Source organism: Eretmochelys imbricata, chromosome 9 (genome assembly GCF_965152235.1).
Source record: "Eretmochelys imbricata isolate rEreImb1 chromosome 9, rEreImb1.hap1, whole genome shotgun sequence".
Lineage (NCBI taxonomy): Eukaryota > Metazoa > Chordata > Testudines > Cheloniidae > Eretmochelys > Eretmochelys imbricata.
In genome coordinates, this window is record NC_135580.1 from 63,996,774 (window position 1) to 64,021,421 (window position 24,648).

The 24,648-nt window shown below is 46.7% G+C and overlaps 1 protein-coding gene across 3 annotated transcripts in view; it reads right to left on the minus strand.

The window, feature by feature from the left end:
- Window positions 1-23,120, minus strand: part of MORC4 (MORC family CW-type zinc finger 4) — a 32,983-nt gene extending 9,863 nt beyond the window's left edge. Inside the window, exons 1-11 of one of the 3 annotated variants that reach the window (XM_077827270.1) lie at window positions 23,106-23,120; window positions 22,743-22,815; window positions 19,279-19,411; window positions 15,837-16,055; window positions 14,130-14,276; window positions 7,448-7,610; window positions 7,018-7,146; window positions 5,005-5,124; window positions 4,102-4,193; window positions 1,847-1,945; window positions 902-1,030 (exon numbers count right to left, since the gene is read on the minus strand). In XM_077827270.1, the coding sequence (XP_077683396.1) occupies window positions 902-1,030; window positions 1,847-1,945; window positions 4,102-4,193; window positions 5,005-5,124; window positions 7,018-7,146; window positions 7,448-7,610; window positions 14,130-14,276; window positions 15,837-16,055; window positions 19,279-19,411; window positions 22,743-22,815 (1,304 nt within the window). In that variant the 5' untranslated portion in view covers window positions 23,106-23,120. Of the gene's footprint in view, window positions 1-901; window positions 1,031-1,846; window positions 1,946-4,101; window positions 4,194-5,004; window positions 5,125-7,017; window positions 7,147-7,447; window positions 7,611-14,129; window positions 14,277-15,836; window positions 16,056-19,278; window positions 19,412-22,742; window positions 22,816-22,902; window positions 23,078-23,105 lie in introns of those variants that run through there. The other 2 variants (XM_077827269.1, XM_077827271.1) reach the window with 2 other exon arrangements.
- Window positions 23,121-24,648: the final 1,528 nt, after the last annotated feature.

Here is a 24,648-nt window from a genome sequence, read left to right on the forward strand (position 1 = left end):
GACTGAATATTCCCTAGTCCTTATACTATGAGAAAGGGCAAAGAGGAGTTCCCGACTGACCACCTTTACACCATTCATTATTGTGTATACATCCAGTACATCCTACCACTAAACGAGTCGATCCTAATCCTTTTGATTTCTCCTCCTATGGAAGTCTTTCCATGGCTCTAATAATTTTCATTGACCTTCTTCTTTGTGAGACAGGGTGACCATGAGTAGGCACAGAATTCCAGGTTTGGGTTTACCAGTGATTTATATAAAACTGTAAAAATAGTCTCAGTAATATTCTCTATCCCTTTTTAAAGTACCTCCTAGTAACACCTTGATGGGTTTTGTTTTGGTGTTTTTTTTAAAACCACAACTATGGCACATGGAACAGATGTTTTCACTCAACTGTTCATAATATCGTAGGTCTTTCGCCTGAAAGGTTACAATTAATTTAGAAACCATCTGTACGTATGAATAACCTTAATTGCTTTGCACTTGTTTATCTTGCCTCCTGACTACTCAGTTTAAATAGATTCAGCTGAAGTTGCTGACAATCCACTCATCTTGACTGAAAATTGCATCATCTGTAATCCGACACCTCCTTTTCCAGATCACTAATTAATATATTAAACAGCCACTATTCTAGTCCAGAATATTGAGGAAACCTATTAACCTCCTCCCATGTGAGGACCTGTATTTCAAGGGGGATTTTTGTTCCATACCTATGTTTTCTGAGTGGCGATCATAAGGGCTGGCCAAGTACGCTTCTGTATTTCAAGGTCTATGCAGATGCACATGTACATGGGAAAGGAAGCAGGGGACAGCAAAAATTGGGACAGTGAGCATTTGTATTAAGAGTGGGAGGCAGCAGGGAGAAAGTTCAGACAAGGACTGAGATAGGTGAGCTCCTTACTTGTACTTGGGGTGGGGATGGAGATGACAGAACCACTTCTCAGGTAATGATGCAGGATCAACCTTGTCAGGGAGCTTCCTCCATTTCAGACACTCCTCACACTGCACCCAAGTCTGGTCTGGTCTCCCTCTGGAAAGAGAGATACATGGACTAAATGTCTAGGATACAAAGCAAAGAACTACCCCTGCCCTATATTTCATCCCTCGAGTACTGAGAACATTGCGTCCAGAGCTGCAACTGCGTGACTGGCTAGCCTGGTCTACAATTTCTGGCAGCACGTGTCCCTCTTTAGTTTTGTTTTTAATAACTGTCCATTCTCAGACGTTCTGATCCACTCTACAGGTAGTGCCTGTATAATATGAGCAGCCCCAAGTGAAGCTCCTTCCCCATCGCCAGCAACAGATTCCCTGTAGACATAAAGTGCTTGGCCTTGCAGAGGACAGATAGCCATCAGCACCTCACCCATTCCCCATCACCTCAACCCCACACCTCGCCATGCTCTGTCAGCTGCACATAGCTCCCTCAGAATAGATTGCTCACCTCACTATTGTACTGTTCACATCAGAGCTATGAAAATGAAGGCTCAATCGTATTAGCACCTAATCTGGACAGGTAGCTCAGCCAAGGCACTGCACATCCCAGCCTGGAACACCACATTATCCTAGTCACAGTGCCCTCCATATGCCTGCCAATGCCCCTCCATTCTCACCTGGAACACCCTATCGTTACATGTCCTGGTCACAACATTAGCCAGTGGACTAGGCTGAGATCACTAAAAACTTATTACACTAGCAGCCTTTGCAGCTAGATCTCCCAATGTGAAGGGATACTAATCAACCCGCCATACTTTCTGTCCTTCCTCAACTCCCCACCTTCTCTGCAGATGAAAGGCCCAGTGCTTTTAATGCTGCACTAAAATTAGACCATCAACATGTTCGAACTCACGCTATCATGTTGGCGGTACTAGAACTACCCAAGTTCATCTGTGCCATCTTCGCCTTCCAGTAAGTGTTGAGTTTCTGTCCCAGGGCAGTAATTGTCCGTCTAGAGGGAAGGGGAGACAGCAGTGAAAATCAGGCAAATTCCACTGAAAGTCACAACAGATAGCACAAGTAACACAACCCAGGTGGAGAAGCAAACCTTCTTTACTGCCTGTCTCTGCCTTTCACTTCAGTAATCACAGGTGCTCAGATATGACAGTGGTGGGAATGGAGAAGGTACTCAGACGTGCCACTGCAGGAACAACTTGGGTTTTGGAACATTCATCTAGATTTGTACCAAGAATAACCCTGATGTATCACCCATCCCACAGCTTCAGAAGTCTGCCAATACCACCCTATGTTACCTGTACACAGGGTTCCTGATACTCATGATCTCTGGGGTCTCACTCTCTGCCACCCAAAATGGTCTTAGAGCCTCTCATTAGAGCCGGATTGCCTTTTTGTTCAGAGCCAGGGTCATTTCCTTTCCAAACCAGAGTTACGAGCACCCCAGTTTTCACAGAGTTTAAAACCAGAAGGGACCATTAAGATCATGTAGTCTGACCTCCTGTACAACACAGGCTAGAGAACCTCATCCTATAATTTCTGCATCCTTTGGCTCAAGGTCAGGCTGTGCACAGAAACAAAGGTCTCATCTTTGGCCCCAAAATTTGGCTACAGCATAAACACATAATTTTTACTAAGGAAGACTGAGGCCTCACAGGCTAAGACCAAACCCAAGCAGCTAACTAGTCCTGGCTAGCCTTGCCTGAAACCTTTGGGCAATTCCCCCACACCCTCCAAAGAGAAGCCATCAGGCCCTCTAACATTTCCAGGTAGCCTAATGAAATGTCTCATCCAGCTACTGGCTGCTATATACGATTCAAGTAATCACTGGGACTAAGGCCAGCATCCATTAACTTAAAACAAATTAGATACGAGCCCAAGCATGGGTATTGTGCACAGATAGAGAGGGTGGAGCAGACATAGGGTTTTCTTCTCCCAAGGAAAACTGCATTTTTACCCTTTGCATTTGGATGAGGCTGGTATATCGGAATAAGGTCTTTAATTGCTTTTTGGGATAGTCTCGCCATCTCCTACACATCCTAACAGAAAATGTTTCATCACACTGACCAGAGGATACCTTAGAATGTAGAGATACCGGACACAGTTATGAAAAGAGAAAATTCAAATTCTAGATAGCCGCGTTCACACTGGAACACAAAGCACAAGCCTCACCCCAAATTACTGTCTCTCTTGCTCTACAGGCCAGCTTGCTATAGGGACCAAGATTTGGGGATGCCTCGTCTCCCTTAACTTTAGGCATCCCCTGCATTCAAGGATTAATTGCATCCATAATATACCCTTTCCACTGATAAAACAGGCTTCCTGGTGTCAGACTCACTCCAAAAGCCCTCATCAAGCAGCAGCATGAAACCTATGCACCTCAGAAGGATGTAAGTTCTGGTCAAGTCAACAATCTAGCAGCTTGGTTATTGGTGGGGGAGGAGGTCATGAAGATGACAGACTAGAGAGACGTTCACAAACATCTCACCTCTCACTTCCTGCTGAGACAAGGGGGCCCCTAACCTCAGCACAGCAGCCCAGAGCTCTGGTAGCTATTTGCACTAACTTAAGAGCAGCTGGCTATCTGCAAAGCAAAGACAAACGGCAGGGTCTGCTCTGACCCCCTCCCTTCACTCCCCCACTGCCCGTTCTAAATTCGATGCTTACATTCATTTATAAATGTTCATCTCTATAGTGCAGCATTTCCCCAAAGTTAGGGCTATGTCCAAATGAGTAGCTGGGGGGAGGGGAGGTATGGAACAGTGTCAATGTCAGTTTCTCTCATGCTGCCCTGCTAACATGACAGGGTTCAAGGTGGGGACATGACTGGTTTAATTTTCCAGCTGTGGGGTTCAGTTTCTGAAAGCCTGGGAAACACTGCTTTAGTGAATGAAAACACACTGTTCTATTTCAGATAAATCTCAGGGGCATGGTTTAGGGTTCATGGGTGGAGACATGCATGAAAACCAGCACTAGATGAACATGGAGACTACTCCCTCTCTCAACCCAGGACAGCAAGGTCTCTCCAGACTGCTCAGAAACATGGTCAGATATTTTCTGGTAAGGGCATCGGAAGGAAGATAGGCCAACATGGAGCTACTTCATATGTAAAGCCCATGCATAACAGTAGACCCAGCTGCAGCCCTCCCTTACCGGTATTCCTTGCTTTCTTCAAAGTCCTGTTTGTTGTGTGCTGGTTTCAAGAAGTTACATTCGATCACCCCAATCACGCCCATGCCATCCCCCTACACCAATGGTCAAAAAAGAAGGAAGAGAACCAAACATTTCAGCCACACTGATTACAACAGAAAAGGAGGTAGCACCTTCAGGAGAACAATTCCTATTCCCCTGGAATCCCGGCAACAAGATTCAAGTTACCATACATCCCCTCCCTGATGCAGGAGTTGATGGTAACACCTCTGAATGTGCCATGTACAGCAACAACATGTATCAGATATGAACACTTGGCAATCTCCAAGGGCCTGATCTCAGTCCCCAGCTGGCAGATCCCCTTGAGACAGTGCAGACAAGGAAAGGCGTAAGCACAAATCCATAAGGCATAAACCTCGAATATCATCTAGCTTCCTTACTCTGAAAGCCACCAATTTATCTGTATCTAAGATGACCCCTAGAAGCAAAGCAATGACAGCCAGCTTGCTGGTATAGCTATGCTGCTCCACCACTGCACATGCAATTCTGTAATGAGTACACCACTCAGAGAAGAGGGTAGTCTGGCTGAGCAAAAAGGATGGCTTTCACAACTTGAGTTCCCCATCAGCATCTGCTCCTTATAGCAGCTATAAATAATCTCAGGGGACGCACTTGGATCTCAGCTTCTAGACAAGTGTACAATATGGATATAGGTTGAGTAAACGGCTCACGGAGACTGACAGCCCAGTTACCAGGTTCAAGAACTCCTGCGCTAAGCTGGTGAGATCCTGGAGGACCATGGGACCTGAGAGTAAGGATCTAATGGACAGGGCCTATCTCTGATGAAGCCATGTTCCTCTCTCCTCCCCCATTCCTGAGAGCAGAGGGGAAGCACTGATCACTCACCTTCATTTGGCAGCCCACCTTCTCGTAGGACTTGATGAGTCGGTTGTTGTGATACATCATGATCCCGAAGTGACTATTGTTCTTGCAATTAAACCCAAAGGTGATCCTCACCCTCTTGTTCTGAGATAAAGCTCGTCAAAGGAGAAAAACAGCAAGCTCCAAGGAGGAAGAAAGAAGTGAATGCCGTTTTGTGGGAAGGCCGTTATGTGTGTGGTTGGGGGCGCGGGGAAAGGGGCCGCTGATGGAGAACAGCAGAAGGTCAAATGTCTCCAAAAAGAGGTAAAGCCCACAAGTTTTCAATGTCTCAGCCTCATGATGTAGGTTGTGTCATGCAAACGTTGTGCCGTTTAGACTAGAGTAACACCTTTGCTTCTTTAGCAGGAGGGCAGAGCTGAGCATTGGCCTTTGTAGAGTGAGGAAGGCCTGGCATACACAGCCAAAAATGGTGGATAAGCATAACTGCAGCCCATCTGAGTTCCAACAGTTTAACACAGCCAGTCTGGACAGAACAAGACTGTTACAGATAGGTTAAAATAACATGGTTTACCCAAGGTCTCTAAAAAGGCTACAATATTAATTTTAAGCTGGTTATAAAGCAATCAAGTTCTGACCAAAGAATCATCATCAAACTGAGTTATAACCCAGATGGGCCAGAAATGACTAAAAATGTGATTAAATTTGGTTGTTTTGGCTTTGTAAACCAAAGAAACCTCAAGAAATAATGTAATGAAGACATCAAGGCCCACAGAAGTAGAGGAAATTCAGGAGACACCCACTTCACTTGGTTTCAGTTCTGGGCAAGAAATTCTGCTACCAGGTTTAAAAAAATAGAAGCTATTTATAAAGAACAATCTTGTTACCCCAGAAGTATCCTTCTGGTTGGCCTATCCTTGTAAGGGGGTTCCCACATTTACAGAACATATGCAAAGAGGTATATTTTCATTGGGTGTCACCTTATGGTGTTACCTTAAGTGCATTCTAACAATTTTTATTCTTCAGCATCAGGGATATATTACATTTTACTCATGCTGGTTCTGCAGAACTAATACAGTTGTCAGAGAACAAGCCAAAGTCCATTCCTTCTTGTGCATTGTCATCGCTTACTAAACTCCACTTAGGTACACTTATGCTCAAGTGTCACTAAAGGCAGGATCTAAATCTGTAAAATATTTAATAGTGAGTAGGATGCACAAACAAGAAAGGACCCATGCCGAGTCTCTGATCCCTGGCTGAGTATGCAGGGCTGGAAGTTTGCCTTGACTTGGAATCATGGCTCCCTTCTTCAGTCAGTGCGTTCTCAAAACGCACACAAAGCGTAAAGACAAATTGTGTGTTCATATCGCTAACAGGCAAAAAAAATGAATGAAATGAACACAGATCTCATGCTTTCCATTCAGTCAGAAAAAATAAAGCTAGCAATTGAATGCTGATAAATGGGTTAAAGGAGAGCACGGAGCAAGGTTTCCCTTTTATCATACACAAGTTCTGGTCTTATACACAGAAGTCAGGCCTTGGCTTGTACTGAGGGTTCTTCCTATACATTTTTAAAGATGTTTATAGTTTTAAACAGGTTTAAATAGGTTTGTGCCGAAAACATCAGATAAGCCTGGTATTGGAATTCAGTTGCCAGGACTATTGAAGCATGAAGACTCCTTCCACTCATCTGGACCTCACTCACACTTGAAACATGAAAGGGCTTCCATCCAGTAAGTTGACACATCCTTGCCTTCTCCATCCAAGAGTTTTCAAGGCTCCTTCTTGAACTATTCAGGTCAGGATCTAGCCTCTATGGGGGGTAAAGGGAGGGCCAGAGAAGAAAAGTCAGTCTCCAAGTTCATTTCAAACCTCGGCTTCTCTACCCTGCTGCCCCAGGCCACCCAATCCAATCCACCCATCTGAGTACAGATGAGGAGTTAATTTCAATTGGGAAACAAGTGATCCTCATTGTGTGCTACCCTGGATGCAAAGAAGTCACCAGGAGGCAGGAAAGGTCAGAGGCAGCTATAAGGATACTGTGGAGGTAGGTCTGTATACATCATATTCAATATTGGCCAAGCTCTTGGAGATCAGCTGAGTCTTCACTTTCTTCTGTCGCAGAACAATCTGCATGCGAGGCTTCAGGTACAAGATACTGCAGTATGCCTGGGAGGAGGGGACAGGGAAAGAAGAGGTATTATGGACACAGACTTCACTGGAGACCTTTAGAGAAAAAAGTGAAGTCATTTGACAACACAATCAGTCCCGTCTAGCCAAGTAGCTGAGTCCTTTCCAGGCAAACACAGCTTGGATTCCACACCTTTCAATTCCATGGGAAATGCTATATTGAGGGGCCCTGGTTTGTCCGACATCAGCACAGACTCTTAGCTTACACTGTTTTCCTAGGACAGACATAGGGCAAGGACCAATCTACTTCTTTGGTGTAACTCCAGCATTCCTAACTCACCCGTAAGGAGTATTCCGTTTCTGGTGCAGAGGACTCTTGAACCTTCTCAAGGCGAGGAGGAACCTTCTTCCCGGCATTTTCTGATTCCTCCATGCTGAAGTCTGATATCCGAATGTCATACTGGTCTGTAACAAAGTCCAATTCAGGCTTCCCATCTTTATTTCTGAAAAACATGATAAACAAAAATCAGAACATCCTATCCAGCCACTCATTCTGTAGCAGCAATAGAACAACTTTATAGCAGTGAAGCTATACAGCAGTGGTCCCCAAACTTTTCAGGGTTGCGCCCCCCCCCCCACCCCCCAACCGTGTCCGCACCCCCTTCCCTGCTAGCCAGGGCTGGGACTGGGGCTGCAGCTTCCAGGGAAAGGGGAGAACATGGACAGGGGTAAGGGAGCCACAGCTGGGGGGCAGGGTGGGCCAGGAACGGAGCCAGGGGCAGGGCTGAGAGCAGAGCCCCTGCCGGGGGGATGAAGCTAGCAGCGGGGCTGGGAGTGGTCAGGAGTTGGTGGCTGGGCCAGAACAGAGCTGGGGGTGGAGCAGGGCTGTGTGGTGCTCCCTCCGCAACGGCCCATGGGGTTGGCCTGGCCCCCCCATGCCCCCTCCCTGAATCACAGAACTGGAAGGGACCTCGAGAGGTCATCTAGTCCAGTCCCCCACAATTCAAGGAAGGACTAAGTATTATCTAGACCATCCCTGACAGGCATTTGTCCAACCTGCTCTTAAAAATCCCCAATGATGGAGATTCCACAACCTCCCTAGGCAACTTATTCCAGTGCTTAACCATTCTCACAGTTAGGAAGCTTTTCCTAACGTACAATCTAAACTGCCCTTGCTGCAATTGAAGCTCATTGATTCTTGTCCTATCTTCAGAGGTTAAGAACAACAATTTTTCTCCCTCCTCCTTGTAACAACCCTTTATGTACTTGAAAACTGTTATGTCCCTTCTCAGTCTTCTCTTCTCCAGACTAAACAAACCCAATTTTTTTTCAATCTTCCCTCACAGGTCATGTTTTCTAGACCTTTCATCATTTTTGTTGCTCTTCTCTGGACTTTCTCCAATTTGTCCACATCTTTCCTGAAATGTGGTGTCCAGAACTGGACACAATACTCCAGCTGAGGCCTAATCAACGGGGAGTAGAGTGGAAGAGTTACTTCTCTTGTTGTAAGCAAGTTACTTCTCGTGTCTTGCTTACAACACTCCTGCTAATACATCCCAGAATGATGTTTGCTTTTTTTGAAACAGTGTTACACTGTTGATTCATATTTAGCTTGTGATCCACTATGACCTCCAGATCGCTTTCCGCAGTACTCCTTCCTATGCGTCATTTCCCATTTTGTATGTGTGCAACTCATGGTTCCTTCCTAAGTGGAGGACTTTGCATTTGTCCCTATTTAATTTAATCCTATCTACTTCAGACCATTTCTCCAGTTTGCCCAGATCATTTTGAATTTTAATCCTATCTTCCAAAGCACTTGCAACCCCTCCCAGCTTGGTATCGTCCACAAATTTTATAAGCGTACTCTCTACGCCATTATCTAAATCATTGATGAAGATACTTAACAGAACCGGACCCCAAACCGATCCTTGTGGGACCCCACTTGTTATGCCTTTCCAGCATGACTGTGAACCACTGATTACTCTCTGGGAATGATTTTCCAACCAGTTATGCACCCACCTTATAGTAACTCCATCTAGGTTGTATTTCCCTAGTTAGTTTATGAGAAGGTCATTCGAGACAGTATCAAAAGCCTTATTAAAGTCAAGATATATCACATCTACCACTTCCCCCCTATCCACAAGACTTGTTACCCTGTCAAAGAAAGCTATCAGGTTGGTTTGACACTATTTGTTCTTGACAAATCCATGTTGACTGGTTTCAGAGTAGCAGCCGTGGTAGTCTGTATTCGCAAAATGAAAAGGAGTACTTGTGGCACCTTAAAGACTAACAAATTTATTTGAGCATAAGCTTTCGTGAGCTACAGCTCACTTCATCGGATGCATGTTGACTGTTACTTATCACCTTATTATCGTCTGGATGTTTGCAAATTGATTGCTTAATTATTTGCTCCATTATCTTTCTGGGTACAGAAGTTAAGCAGACTAATCTGTAATTTCCTGGGTTGTCCTTATTTCCCTTTTTGCAGATGGGCACTATATTTGCCCTTTTCCAGTCTTCTGGAATGTCTCCCGGCTTCCATGACTTTTCAAAGATAATTGCTAATGGCTCATATCTCCTCAGTCAGCTCCTTGAGTATTCTAGGATGCATTTCATCAGGCCCCTGGTGATTTGAAGACATCTAACTGGTCTAAGTAATTTTTGACTTGTTCTTTCCCTATTTTAGACTCTGATTCTACCTCATTTTCACTGGCATTCACTATGTTAAGACGTCCAATTGCCACCAACCTTCTTGGTGAAAACCGAAACAAAGAATTTATTAAGCACCTCTGCCATTTCCACATTTCGTGTTATTGTCCCCCCCGCTCCATTGAGTAATGGGCCTACTTTGCCCTTGGTCTTCCTCTTGCTTCTAATGTATTTGTAGAATGTTTTCTTGTTTCCTTTTATGTCCCTAGTTAGTTTGATCTCATTTTGTGTCTTGGCTTTTCTAATTTTGTCCCTACATACTTGTGTTATTTGTTTATATTCATCCTATGTAATTTGACCAAGTTTCCACTTTTTGTACGACTCTTTTTTGAGTTTTAGATCATTGAACATCTCCTGGTTAAGCTAGAGTGGTCTCTTGCCATATTTCCTATCTTTTCTACGCAGTGGGATAGTTTGCTCTTGTGCCCTTAAAAATGTCTCTTTGAAAAACTGCACTGATCCTCTGTGCCCGCGTAAGGGGGCGCGCCCCACAGTTTGGGGACCTCTGCTACACAGTATCCCACAAATAAGAACATAGTAACCGATGGGGCTCTGCTATGTGAAAAGTAAAGACTAAAGTTGCTCCTCTATTCCTGACTCCTAGTGGCAGGATAAGGGACTAACATGCTATTTTCCCCTTACAAGATCATCCATGATATATCTGGCAAGCAGTTCAAAGTGTTACATCTTCTTTCACGTTACCCCACAGGCAGTCATTTTATTTATATTGCTTTTCTATGCCAAATTCCACAGTAAAAGAGTACCTCACAACTGCCCTATGAAAGTAGAGAAACATCCTCATTTTATATGGGGAAACTGTGGCACAGAGGGGTTAAGTGATTTGCCTAAGAACATACAACAAGTCTGTGGCAGAAACAGGAAGATAAACCCAGATCTCCCACGCCCTGTGTGCCAAAAACAAGATTATACACAGGAAGGAGATGGAATATTCAGATTTATCTAAGGTTTCCCGATGGGAACGAGGGGATATCTAGATGTATGACGTAACAAGCTCTTTGTCCATAACTGTCTCTGCAAGCGTTCTACAGAAGTCCCTTCTACTTGCTGAGGGGAAAAGGAAGGAAGGAGAATCAGCTAGTGCTTGTACAAGAGAAGAGACGTGTAAGGCTAAAATCTGCATTTTTGATGACGTACTCTAAGCTGAATTATCCTACGACTATATCCCATTGGCTTATTAAAAAAGCATCTGATTAAACAGAAGCCTAGGTTGGAGGAAATCACATAGAAACCCTAAGATTTCTGCAGTGACAGACAGAGCCTTCAGTCATCCATACGACAGGCTAAATGTGAAATCTGCAGCACTACAATGCCAGGTACAAATGAGCACGATCCAACGTCTGTTTCTGAGCACTAGTAGCCAATACCAACAGCTCTTCCCCCCAACCCACCATCTCACCCTAATCTTGGGAGTGAAATTTTCCAGAGGAGCTATAAATACCTGAGGATAGGAGTTTGATAACAGAAGGGTGCCCACAGGACTAACAGCAATTACTATTATGCCACGAGATAGGAGAGGAAGGCCGCAATAACACTACAAAGCTAGTGCTAAGTGCTGAAGAATAAATTAAAAGTTTCATCGGTCTGCATAACCTTACACAATTCTGCCAGTGCCCGTGCCACAATGTATACAACACTATCTCCTAAACCACAGATGGAGATGGACACATGCTATGAAGTTAAAAGGAAGCGCTCTAGCAGTGTTTCATTATGTCATAATGATAAAAACCCCAACATATTCTGCAGTCCATGTGGGGCTGAGATTGAAGGGGACACTAGGAGAAGAATTTTCTATTGATAAAATAAAAGTTGCACTAAAAAGAAGCAACATTTCACAGTAGCAGCGTGAACATAGTACCAAATTATCTATAAATAGGGTTTCTAGTTTTTGGAGATCATTTTTCGTATATTTTCAAGACTGTCTAGTTTTTATGTGCTAAAAAGTTAAATTCCAATGCATCTTAGCCCAAATTCTCAGTTTAGAAAATGTTCTCATTTAAAAAACAGGAAAAACTTTAAGCTGCACTATTCAGCTTCCCCCATCACCAGATGTATCATTTAATTTCTCAGCAACAAATTTAAGAGCATAACCCAATTAAAAAACTGAGGGATAAATTGAAACTTCAGAACTAAACAAAATTTTCTCAGTGCTTCCTCAAAGTAACTGGATGTGAACAATAACTTCAGGATAATTTTATTGGTTAAAAAGTAAAAACAGAAGTCCTATCTATAAATATTTTACATTTTATAGCATCTTTCTTCCCAAGCACTTCCTAAACAACATGCATGGAACACCTCTGAAATGCTTCTACTTTTAGGGTAGCATTTGGCAGCCAACTGACACAGAACACAACACAATAATAGGTAAAGGGGAAATTTAGTAAAGAGACTTAGGCAGCACCCTACTCTAATGAGCAACACACAGGATCTTTATATCTCCAACCACCAAAAGCAGGATCTTGGTAATCAAACTGCAATTCTATTGCGAAAAGTGACTAAAGAGGGTACCATGCATTTCCGTTACTGGGATCTCAATGACTTCTGTATCAAATATGCTCAGTCTACAAATAAAATGAAGTATTTCTGAGGGCCAACACTGAAAATTCTGAGATTCAAGCTGGGTTCTTCACTTCTCATGTGCCACAAGCTCTAACAAAAGATCTGCAGGCCCTTGGTGACACCCATGCTAACCCACTACCTTCAGCACAGGTGTAAGCCACTGGAACTTAAATCATTCTCGTGCTGCACAGAAGAGAATACACTCCAGATGATTCTTTCTTATTAGGGCTAATCTACACTGGCAGCACTTTAACGTGTCTTGTGTGGTCATGGCACAGCGCTGGGAGAGAGGTCTCCCAGGGCTCTAAAGAAACCACCTCCGCTGGGAGCCCTGTCTACACTGGCACTTTACAGCGCTGAAACTTGCTGTGCTCAGGGGGGTGTTTTTTCACATCCATGAGCAAGGAAGTTGCAGTGCTGTAAATTGCCTAGGTAGACAAGCACTTAGCTGTGGTGGCTCTGCAGGGCTAACAGGAGGGAAGAGCAGCAGCAGAACATATTTAGTTACAAATGCTGGAAGATCTGACTGGGATCCACCCAAGAAGCAAACATGTGGAGTAGGCGGTGCCATTGTTACACTTGAAAGAACCAAACATAGCAAGTTGCATAAAACTGGGTATTTGACCCTGATGCAAATTGGGCCTGTCTAGGTACAGTAACTCCTCACTTAACATTGTTGTTTCCTTACACTGCTGATCTATTAGGGAACAAGCTCGTTTAAAGTTGTGCGATGCTCCCTTATAACCTCATTTGGCAACTACCTACTTTGTCCACTGCTTGCAGGATTCTCTGGAAGAGCAGCCCCTCCTTGTGGTGATTAGAACCAGGGGGGGTTCCTACTTGCTGGCAGAGGGGGGGTGCTGATATTAGGATGTTCCCCTTCTCCTGCCCACCCCCACCCCCCATACCTGCTCTCCACAAAGCGGAGTTGGGGGACAGGGCTCAGAGACAGAAAGGAGGGAACTTCCTGGAAGCTGTTGTTTCCTGTCTGAACTGCTTAAATGGGCAATGTACTTGAAGTGCGGTCAGCATACTTAAAGGGGCAATGCACATCTCTCGCTCTCACTCATGCACTCACCCCCAGCACTTTGGAAAGTCAGCACCTGTGCAGCCATGCATGTGCTGTCAGGAGGAGGGAGTGGTGCGCTCCAGCTGGATAGCATGGGCTCATCAGCATGTTCCGTTTTTGCACGGAAGTGTTTGCAGCTACTGCCCTGCATCTATTGTGTTTCCTCCCTCTTGCCTCAGTCCATGCTGCCCTGTAGAGTGTGAGGCTACATTAACAAGAGCATATTAACCCTTGAGGGCTCAGGCGAGTGGTAGTTCATCATCATTTAGCAGCAAGGCATTCCCTGGGAAATATTCCACCCTTTTACAATCATTCATTGCTGTGTACAATATTAAACTGTTTAAAATTGTTTTAAAAACTTATACTGTATACGTATACCGCCTACTCCACAAGTATATAATGTCTTTGTCTGGCAAAAAACATTTCCCTGGAACCTAACCCTACCCCCTCCCCTTTACATTAATTTTTATGGGGAAATTGGATTCGCTTAACATCGTTTTGCATAAAGTCGCATTTTTCAGGAACATAACTACAACGTTAAATGAGGAGTTACTGTACTCAATCCTTAGGCTACTGAGTTATTACCTCTTTCTCCCCCTCAGCCTTACAAAGGGCTGAACCTATCATTTTCCACTCCTCCCTCCTTGTGTGCCCTGGCTCCCAGTACCTGCGGATGTTCCAGATGAGGATCCGTGTGCCCTTTTTGCCTGGAATGGCATCAAATTGGGCCAGCAACTCCTCCTCAGTACTGAAGAGCGTATGTTTCAGGATGGCCTCGAGGCTGGGTGCAGAATCTTCCGTAACAATCATTTTCTTTAGAAGCCACAGAGTCAAAGAAAGAACAAGATTGGCCCGGGTTTCCCCTATCCCCACTACCAATGAGACATTAAGAATTCAAACATTTCTGCATAGGCAGGGGATGTACGTGGACATAGCACCCATCAGAAGCATGACTAGGTGCAGTGCCAACAGCAGGTGTGTCCAAAGGGGAGTTGAACCATGCTAAGTAGTAACCAAGGGAACTTGGTGAAAAAATACCACCAGGCACCAACTTTACAGGGAAGGAAGGAAGTATGTAAAGCTATGCACAGCTGTTAACTTGAGGCGGCAGCTGTGTATTTAAGGCTCCCATCAGTGTGAAGGCAGCACCGTACACACGTATCGTATCACAACACCAAAAAGCATGTTACTGCTGCCAAGGGATAAGACTATGTGGGGGAACAGACCAGACAACTATTAGAAAAGAGGGGGCACTCCACAGGGGGAGGTGGAGATGCAGTTACTGCAGAAATTATCCAGAAGTTATGCTGGTCATGGAAATTAGCAGAAGTGCCCATCAGATTCATAACAATTTCTGACATCAGTGCAGGGGAATAATATGACGGATGCAACACCAAGCACAGTTGCTATTATAGGGGCTCTCCAAGTGCAGTGCGAAATTTGCCATTACCCTAGTACCGTGGTAGGCAAACTACGGCTCGCGGGCCAGATCCGGCCTGTGGGATTGCCCCCTCCCCCTCCCACCCTTGGCACTGCGGGGTTAAGGCAGACTCCCTGCCTGCCCTGGCCCCACGCCACTCCCGGAAGTGGCCGGCACCATGTCTCTGTGGCCCCGGGGGGGAAGTGGGGTGCCGCACACTGCCCTCGCCTGCAGACACCACCTCCTGCAGCTCCCATTGGCCGGGAACAGGGAACGGCGGTCAATGGGAGCTTTGGGGGAGGTACCCACCAGTGAGGGCAGCACACAGAGCCCTCTGCCCCCCACTCCCCAAGGGGCCGCAGGGACATTGTGCCGGCCACTTCTGGGAGCAGCGCAGGGCCAGGGCAGGCAGGGAGCCTGCCTTAGCCCTGCTGCACACCGCTGCCACCCCAGAGCTGCTCAAGGTAAGCTGTGCCAGGCTGGAGCCCGCACCCCAACCCCCTGCCCCGAGTCCCCTCCCACACTCCACACCCCTCCCTGCACCCCAATCCCCTGCCCTGAGCCCCTTCCTGCACACCACACGCACTCCCTCTCGCACCCCAACCCCCTGCCCCAGCCCTACATTCAATTTCCCCACCCAGATATGGCCCTCGGGCTAAGAAGTTTGCCCACCCCTGCTCTAGTACTCCATATGGCTGATGCCCTCCACAGATGTTACCTGGAGGCAGGAACACATGCAGGTGACACTGTGGGAGGCTACCCAGATATATCCCCAAACAACCCTCACCATCAGAACTCTTGTGTGAAGACACTGTTGCAACAATAGCGCCTCATGAAACATTGAGCCATGGGCTTCCTCAGTACCACACTTCTCCTACCCCTGCAGCCCCAACCAGCCCCTTCTCCTACCCCTATGCAGATTCCACAGCCACTCTTGCCTTACAGGGAAGGATATTGTTTTGCTGGTTGAATGGTATCACTGGAACAACAACAGCCTGAGCATGGACACGTTCCAAATAGGTCTGCGAAAGGAGCCCCACGCTGAGTGCACCTCCATTCTTGGTGAAGACAATGGCATCCTTTCCCAGACGCATGGAGCCTGACTTGAAACCATTACCATACACTCCAATGGATGGGTGGTTCTTCTTCACTGCCTTGTCCGTGAAGCCAAAGCTGCAAATCACACACACTCAGTCAGTCAAGTGGAGAGCTGTCTGATAGACAGAGGTAAACAGGAAGAGAATAGATGGAGTGGAAAGTGATTTTAAATGTGGAACTCCATGGTGGTCACCTGACTCAAAAAGTGTCAGGCAAATGAATACTACTTTGCCTTAATACAGCATTTCCCATTTAGCAGGCCAATGCTCAAACCACTGAGCTATCCCAATCTGTATCCTCAAGTGGAATAAAATCCTCAGTAGGGGTTGGCAAGACTGAAGAGAGGCCAGCTTCTCCTCCCATCACATACATAATCGAGGTTGGTTCAGGCATCTACAATGCCTGCTGCCCTGATTTTCAAGGAAGCGTTTGTCACCACTGCCCACGTTTTACTTCATGGGTCACAACAAACTGACACCACCACACCTCACTGATACTGCAATTACATTATACGCTACCTCAGTGTGATCAGCCTAACGCACCAGCAGAGTATGATATGTGAAGAAAAACTTCAAGATGTTGCAATGATGCAGTTTAGATAAGAAGTGCATCTCCAAGACTCAGCTGCTGTGACCCAAACTACTAAAACCAGCCTTGTACTTGTTAAAGGTTCAGCCTTGGCACAGCACTATTCCATTACTCCTCTAAAGCTCTGCATGTCCAATTCACCCATTTTTATAACTCTACACTTAAGTGTCTGCAGTCAGGAGAGCTAATAACTGTGGCTCTTTGATATTGAGGCTGCCTTTGGGGAGGGAGGGGAGAATAAGGAAAAATAACCAGAAAATTCCCTTCCCTCCTCTCATTATCTGTCCTCCACATAGGTGTCTATGTGCCAGCAACTCTGGGCCACACCATCCAATTCTCTTTTCATTCTTTCCTCTTGGTGTGCATCCATGAGACAGACAGTCCTTCCCCTCCCCCATACACCATGACAAGAAGGGTGAAGAAGTGATGTGGTAAGGAAAGAGGGTCACTTTGTGGCTTTGTCACACCTCAATGTAGCTCACCATAGATTAGTCCTACAGAAGATGTGGAAAGCGTCTCTCTCTAGTTCTGGGGAAGGAATTTGAAATGAGCTTCCCATGTGAAATTATCTCAGTCTTAGAATTTTAACAGCTAGAGAGGCCTGCTGTCCCTCCCCCACTTCAATTTCACAGCCACTTCATATTAACTCAAGAGAACCTGAAATGAGAGACCAAGCCATTGCTTTCCTCCCTCACCACACAGAGCAGGAAGGGGCTAAGGCTTCTGGTTTTCACTTCCTGAACCCCCCTGGCTTTTCAGAAGACCTGTGGTTTTGTGTTCACAGCATTTGAAGAAATGTTAGATTCTCTGCCTCTGTCCCGCACCTTTTCTTATCTATCAACAAATTGTTGCAGAGGAACAACCAAACCATGCCCTACCACGAGTGACTATCTGCTTTGCAGATGGCCTGCTGGAAACAGAAAAATTATTATTAGGTCTCATGGAAACCTAGAGGTTACATGACATTTGTTCTGAGAGGAGAAGTAGCAGAACAGGATAATGGATAGTGCAGCAGCATCCAAGTGAGGAGAAATATCCGCAGATGGACTGGAAATGCAACCTAGGGAGAGAAAGGAGGGAGGACTTGGTGATGCTCCTAGGAAAGACAAAAATGAGCACCAACACTAAGCAGGAAGATGGAAATGTGGGACTGGTGTGGCCCCAAAGGAGCAGACATCTGATGTTCCCTGGGCATCTGCCAGGCACAGAGGTGTAACGGAAGAGGCATTCACAGGAAGATGCAGAAGCAAGCTTTTTACTATTTTCTAGTCTATGATAAACTCCTGGAAAATTAACTGCCAGTTCTAACATGCTTCTTCAATGTATAGAGCACCTACTGCCATAGCCACTCAAGCACATCTTTTTGGTGTTTAAGATACAGATTCCAGGCCCTTCTCTACACACAAAGGATGATGATCACACGGCATCTAGTATGACTACTACTAGCAGATACGATTAAAGCACAAGCGGAATAAACTAACCTAAACAAGAGCAAATAAGATCAGCAGGCCTTGTATCACACCCTAAAGTTTGTTGAACTCAGGCTGTGGCAGACTTGAGTGAGGGGTGGAGACTCTACTAAGGGCTTGTCTAAGCTGGCAATTAACAGCACTGCAACTTTCTCGCTCAGCGGTGTGAAAAAACACCCCCCTGAGCGCAGCAAGTTGCAGCGCTGTAAAGTACCAGTGTAAATAGTGCCCCAGCGCTGGGAGCAATGCCCCTCATTGAGATGGGTTTTTTTAGAGCGCCAGGAGAGCTCTCTCTGAGCCATGAGCACAAAAGGCATGTTAAAGCACTGCCGCAGCCTCAGAGCCAACTCCTGAGAATTTTACCCTAGGAACCAACTGCAAGAGCATCCAGCTGAACTTTACGCCTTTGGCAGGTGACAGGATGAGAGGTCATCTCTTAGAGAATGCTACTGTTAGGGATAAAAAGTATTTTAGATGATATTACAGTTAGGCAAATTTGATATTCTGTGGTTTAGAATAAAAAGTAACAAGTTAAATTTTAATTTTTTAAAAAGTTAGTTATATAATAAAAATTGAATTGAAATTCCTCACTGCAGAGAGTCACACCATGTCTCCCTCTGCCATTGTTAATGAGAAGGCATGAAACCAGCAATGAGGAAAGCCTACCTTCTTACATCACAGAATGAAAGATTAAAGAAAAGTCACATTCTCTAAAACCACAAGCCATTTTAACATTCTGAAGGGAAGGGAGGCAAGATGGGAAACTTATCATTACCACAAGTCTTCAGAAACGAGATCATGGACTCCTGATTTATTTACTAACTCCAGGCGACATTTGTCCATTTTAAGCAAATACTCCTTACCCCATGTACTGTATTGAAGCATGTGCTCTTGCTTACTGCTTCTAATTCATGCCAAATTACTTCAGCTAGGCCAGGGACAGGTTGTTACATGAGGAACCCTGCATATGGAACAGCCCTGAATGTAAAAAGTCACGAGTCTTTGGACCATGCACTGTATGTTAAAAAACAGCTTGTGAGAGGGTAAATCTAAAAGCAGTTATTTTAGGATTTTGCACAGTGTGAGGGTGAGGCAGAGAAGAGAAACCACAGGGAGAGCCCTGTGTACATCTGAACCAGGATCCCTGAAATCCTGAACCCTGGGTCAACAACAACACTTGCTTGCAAGATCTGAATCTACAGTAGAAGAACCATAACTGGGGTGAATTCCTAGCTTGTTACCTGAGCATACGGTGAAGTTTGTGAGGTGTCATTCCAGCACCATTATCTGTGAAAGTCAAACAAAGCTCCCCCTTGATCTCCACAACATCAATGCAAAGAAGCTTAGCCGTCACACCGGGATCTGAGGCATTGTCTGTGGAAGCAAAAAGCCTGGACAGTTAGGCATTCTCATTGTCCTCAACTATTCCTGACACACAGATCATCTCCTTAGATCTCAGAAATGAAAGCATTCTTGAACCTTCCTTCTCCCAAATACAGGCAAATGTCTGATAAAGGATGTACCATAAGAACACAAGAAAGGCCATACTGGGTCAGATCAAAGCTCCATCTAGCCCAGTGTCCTGTCTTCCAACAGCGGCCAATGCCAGGTGCTTCACAGGGAATCATCAAGTGATCCATCCCGTCACCCATTCCCAGCTTCTGGCAAACACAGGCTAATAGCCATAGATGGACCTATCCTCCATGAACTTATCTAGTTCTTTTTTGAACCCTGTTAAAGTCTTGGCCTTCACAACATCCTCTGGCAAGGAGTTCCACGGGTTGACTGTGTGTTGTGTGAAGAAATACTTCCTTTTGTTTGTTTTAAACCTGCTGCCTATTAATTTCATTTGGTGAACCCTAGTTCTTGTGTTATGAGGACTAAACAACACTTCCTTATTTACTTTCTGCACACCAGTCATGATTTTCTAGACCTCTATAATATCCCCCACTTAGTCATCTCTTTTCCAAGCTGAAAAGTCTGTTTTATTAATCTCTCCCATATTCCCCAAAACTGCTTATCACAAGAAAAGAGCTTCTTATCTGAAGAAGGGTGTGTAAATATAAATTATACAGAAAATACAGGAATACTATCATATAACACAAAATATTTAAACAGAATGAGTTGGGGGTGGGGTATTTTTTATGCATGAAGAAGCCACAAATAAATTATGCGAGTCATCTCAAACAATTGTCAATAAAATTATAACTCCACATGCCACCCTTGTGTATTCTGTATGTGCTATATGCGTTACAGAACAACTATTCTGAAAATGATTTAGAAATAAAATGTTATTGGAACCCTTGCATTGTAAACCCAGGTACCGTGGTTACCTTCAGTTCACTTATATAGGGCTTAGAGGAAGTCAATATGAATTTCTTTAAAAAGTGTTTTCTATACATAAAAAGATCATGATTTTAAGATTGTATCTTGAGACCTTCCAGGGCTAGAAGGAAGTGTCCCAAGAGGAAGCTCTCTTGTAATCCTGAAGGGTCAAAAAATATCAGACCTTAAGCCCAAGCAGGACTGGTCACAGCCAATCTTGAGCAACAGGCATGTAGAATTTGAGAAAACTGGTGGCGGGAATGCTGCATGTGAGGTGAAAGCAAGAATCACTCGAGCAGGTTGCTTAAAAAAAAATTAGTATGACTGGCTATTTGTAGCTGCTCCGAAGTGTGTACAGTTGGAAATTGTACTGAAGGAACATGGACTGATGGTCAGAGGAGGCAATCAAAGAATGTATGATAATTGCAAAACCACGGTAATGTGTGTTATATTCTATAAGTAGACACACACCACAAAAGTGATGACAATATTTACCGTATCATGGGATAAGTAGTGATCATGCCCCTTTGACCGCCATTATTCCATCTCACCTGGGATTTATTCTAACATTCCAAATTTCTGAGCAGGTTCATACAGCCAACATTTTGTTTTTTTTAAGTTTCCTGTCCTTGAATATTTCATCCTTCTGCATCCAATTGTGGAACTTTCCATCAAATCATGCCTGCCTGAGGCCCAGGACATGTAAAGTTCAATCCCCAGATGCTGCAAGAGCGGTTTCCACTACCCTATGCTAACCTGCTTGTGACTCCTTGTCCTCAGTGCTTGCTCAGAGTTTTCTCAAGCAGCATGGAACTGCAGCTTTACTGCTGTCCATAGGGTTCCAAATAGCAACAGCAAAATATAGCAGTGTTCTTAATTTTACATTCCTGTTCTTGGACAAGACACAGAGACACTGAAGCCATCTGTCTGCAGACTCAGGCAGGCATCACTGCACCAGTCACATTCAGGTCAATAAGAGCTTCAAACATATGGGTCAAGAACTGAGTCATTGTTAAATGAGGAGAGAGCTGAGACTCAGATGCCTGCTTCACCTCTCACTGGCAGAGCTGCCCCTGCCCAGCACATGCACAGTGACTTAGCACAGAGGTTCTCAACCGTTCCAGACTACTATTCTACTTTCAGAAATATGATTTGTCCTCCATACCTCAAGTTTCTCCTCACTTGAAAACTCGGGCTTCGTGTTTCTGCCCTGGGCCAAAGTGAGTCTAACACTGGCCCTGGCGACCCCATTAAAATGGGCTCAACCAGTTTGAGAAACACTAATATAGTATATAGAACTGGTACAAGTGCCATGAATATTCTCCACAGAGTCCTCCAAAGTCCCCCCCCCACCCTGCCCTGCCCCTACCACAGCACAGCTACCAGTGCCCTGAACACCCTCCCCAGAGCCCTCCAACCCCCCTGCCCTGCCCCCACAGCACAGCTACCAGTGCCCTGAACACCCTCCCCAGAGCCCTCCAAGCCCCCTGCCCTGCCCCCCACAGCACAGCTACCGGTGTCCTGAACACCCTCCCCAGCGCCCTCCAAGCCCCCTGCCCTGCCCCCCACAGAACAGCTACCGGTGCCCTGAACACCCTCCCCAGCGCCCTCCAAGCCCCCTGCCCTGCCCCCCACAGAACAGCTACCAGTGCCCTGAACACCCTCCCCAGCGCCCTCCAAGCCCCCTGCCCTGCCCCCCCCAGCACAGCTACCGGTGCCCTGAACACCCTCCCCAGAGCCCTCCAACCCCCCTGCCTTGCCCCCCACAGAACAGCTACCGGTGCCCTGAACACCCTCCCCAGAGCCCTCCAACCCCCCTGCCCTGCCCCCCACAGAACAGCTACCGGTGCCCTGAACACCCTCCCCAGAGCCCTCCAACCCCCCTGCCCTGCCCCCCACAGAACAGCTACCGGTGCCCTGAACACCCTCCCCAGAGCCCTCCAAGCCCCCTGCCCTGCCCCCCCCAGAACAGCTACCGGTGCCCTGAACACCCTCCCCAGCGCCCTCCAAGCCCCCTGCCCTGCCCCCCACAGAACAGCTACCGGTGCCCTGAACACCCTCCCCAGAGCCCTCCAAGCCCCCTGCCCTGCCCCCCACAGCACAGCTACCGGTGCCCTGAACACCCTCCCCAGAGCCCTCCAAGCCCCCTGCCCTGCCCCCCACAGCACAGCTACCGGTGTCCTGAACACCCTCCCCAGCGCCCTCCAAGCCCCCTGCCCTGCCCCCCACAGCACAGCTACCGGTGTCCTGAACACCCTCCCCAGCGCCCTCCAAGCCCCCTGCCCTGCCCCCCACAGCACAGCTACCGGTGCCCTGAACACCCTCCCCAGTGCTCTGCCCCCCCGCTCCCCGAGCAACCCCACTGCGCAGCCGGCCTCACCCAGCAGCTCGGCCATGGCGCTGAAGGGCCGCGTGTGGCTGGTGCTGTTGCTCTGCAGGTAGCGCGGGCTCATCTGCGGGGAGAGTGACAGAGAGGGACGGTCAGGGCCGGACTCCCGCAGGCCGGGCCCCACCGCCCCGCACCCGGACCCCCCACCTACCGCGCTGAGGCGGATACCCTGCTCCGTGTTCAGCCTCCGGGCCATGGCGGCCCAGCGCTCCGCGCCGCGGGCTCCAGCGGGAAGCGAGGAGCCGCGGAGCCGCGCAGTGACAGCTCGGACTGCAGCAAAGCCGAGAGCCCCCTTCCCCTTCAACCGCAGCAATATGGCGGCCCCCGGCCAGCAGATCCCCTCCCGTGCCGTACAGCAACATGGCGGCCCCTGCTCGGTGTCCGCAGCCGTACAGCAACATGGAGGTTTTCACGTCCTGCGCTACGGCAATACAGATTCCCCCTTCACTCTGCCGTACAGAAAGATGGCGACCTCCGAAGGGACATTTCCACATCCGTAAGGCAACATGGCGGCCTTCTCACCTAGCCAAATGAGAGATCCCCCACATGGTGCTCCCTAAAGGCCTGGACCTATTTGCATACCCACCGTCTGGGGCAGCAGCCCTTCTGTCTCCGAGAGCTGCCCCCACGCTGGCTCTCCTGTAACTAGGATTCCCATATGTGGCCCTCCCCTCAGACGTTCTTGTTAAACCCTGGATTTGTGTTGGAAATGGCCCAACTTGATTATCATACATATTGTAAGGAGAGTGATCACTTTAGATAAACTATTACCAGCAGGAGAGTGGGGTGGGAGGAGGTATTGTTTCATGGGCTCTGTGTATATAATGTCTTCTGCAGTTTCCACAGTATTGTTAAGGAAAAGTTAGCGCATGTGACTCCATTTTGGTTTGGGGCCCACCATTGTTTAAATGCCAGCACATCATACACCAGGAGGAGTAATCCTTAGATATTGAATCCCTGTGAAAATCCTCCTCCTTGTCTCCAGCCTGCCTTGACTCCCAGTATCTGGTTTTTGTCAGTCTCTAACTCCCTGTCTCTTGGCCTTGATGTGAGGCCTCCCATCCTGATAATAAAAGTTACTGATGCATGGCTTTAGGACCATGCTGTGTAATTAACATACTGGTATAGCACGAGGAATGCACCAAGCAGGGATAGGTGGTAGATAAGACAAGGGTTTGTTTATTGGCTAAGGTTTCTGATGCACGAGGGCAACATGCTTTGCTAAAAGGTATATAACCTTTGTATAATCTGCATTCAGGGTCCCCTCCTGGCTAGCAGGGGGGCACCACGCTCGAGCGTAATAAACTTAGTGTCTTTTGGGAACTCTGCAGTTGTGGACTTTGTTTCTGTGCCTCAGCCTAGATTCGAACTGTGCGTGACCTATCAGGTATAATTCGCAGCACTGGTGTGCGAGCGTAATAAACTTAGTGTCTTTTGGGAACTCTGCAGTTGTGGACTTTGTTTCTGTGCCTCAGCCTAGATTCGAACTGTGCGTGACCTATCAGGTATAATTCGCAGCACTGGTGTGCGTGTCCTATCAGGTATAATTCGCAGCAATTGTGTGCGTGTCCTACAAGGTGTAATTCGTAGCACTTGTGTGCGTGTCCTACAAGGTGTAATTCGTAGCACTTGTGTGCGTGTCCTACAAGGTGTAATTCGTAACAGTTTTGGCGACCACGAAGGGACTCTAGGCTCGCCCCAACAAGCGAGACTACACTCCTCCTCTCGGACAGCTCCAGCCGGCACAGGGTGAGTTCACCTCTGAGAACTCCGAGGGGGGGGGGGGGGGTGTGAGCCGTTGCTTAGGCGATAAGGTGGCACATTTTGTGTTCTTTTGGTAGCCCGTTATAGGTTCTGGGCAGAGTGTAAGTAAGGGGACCCCTGTGGCTGAAATTCT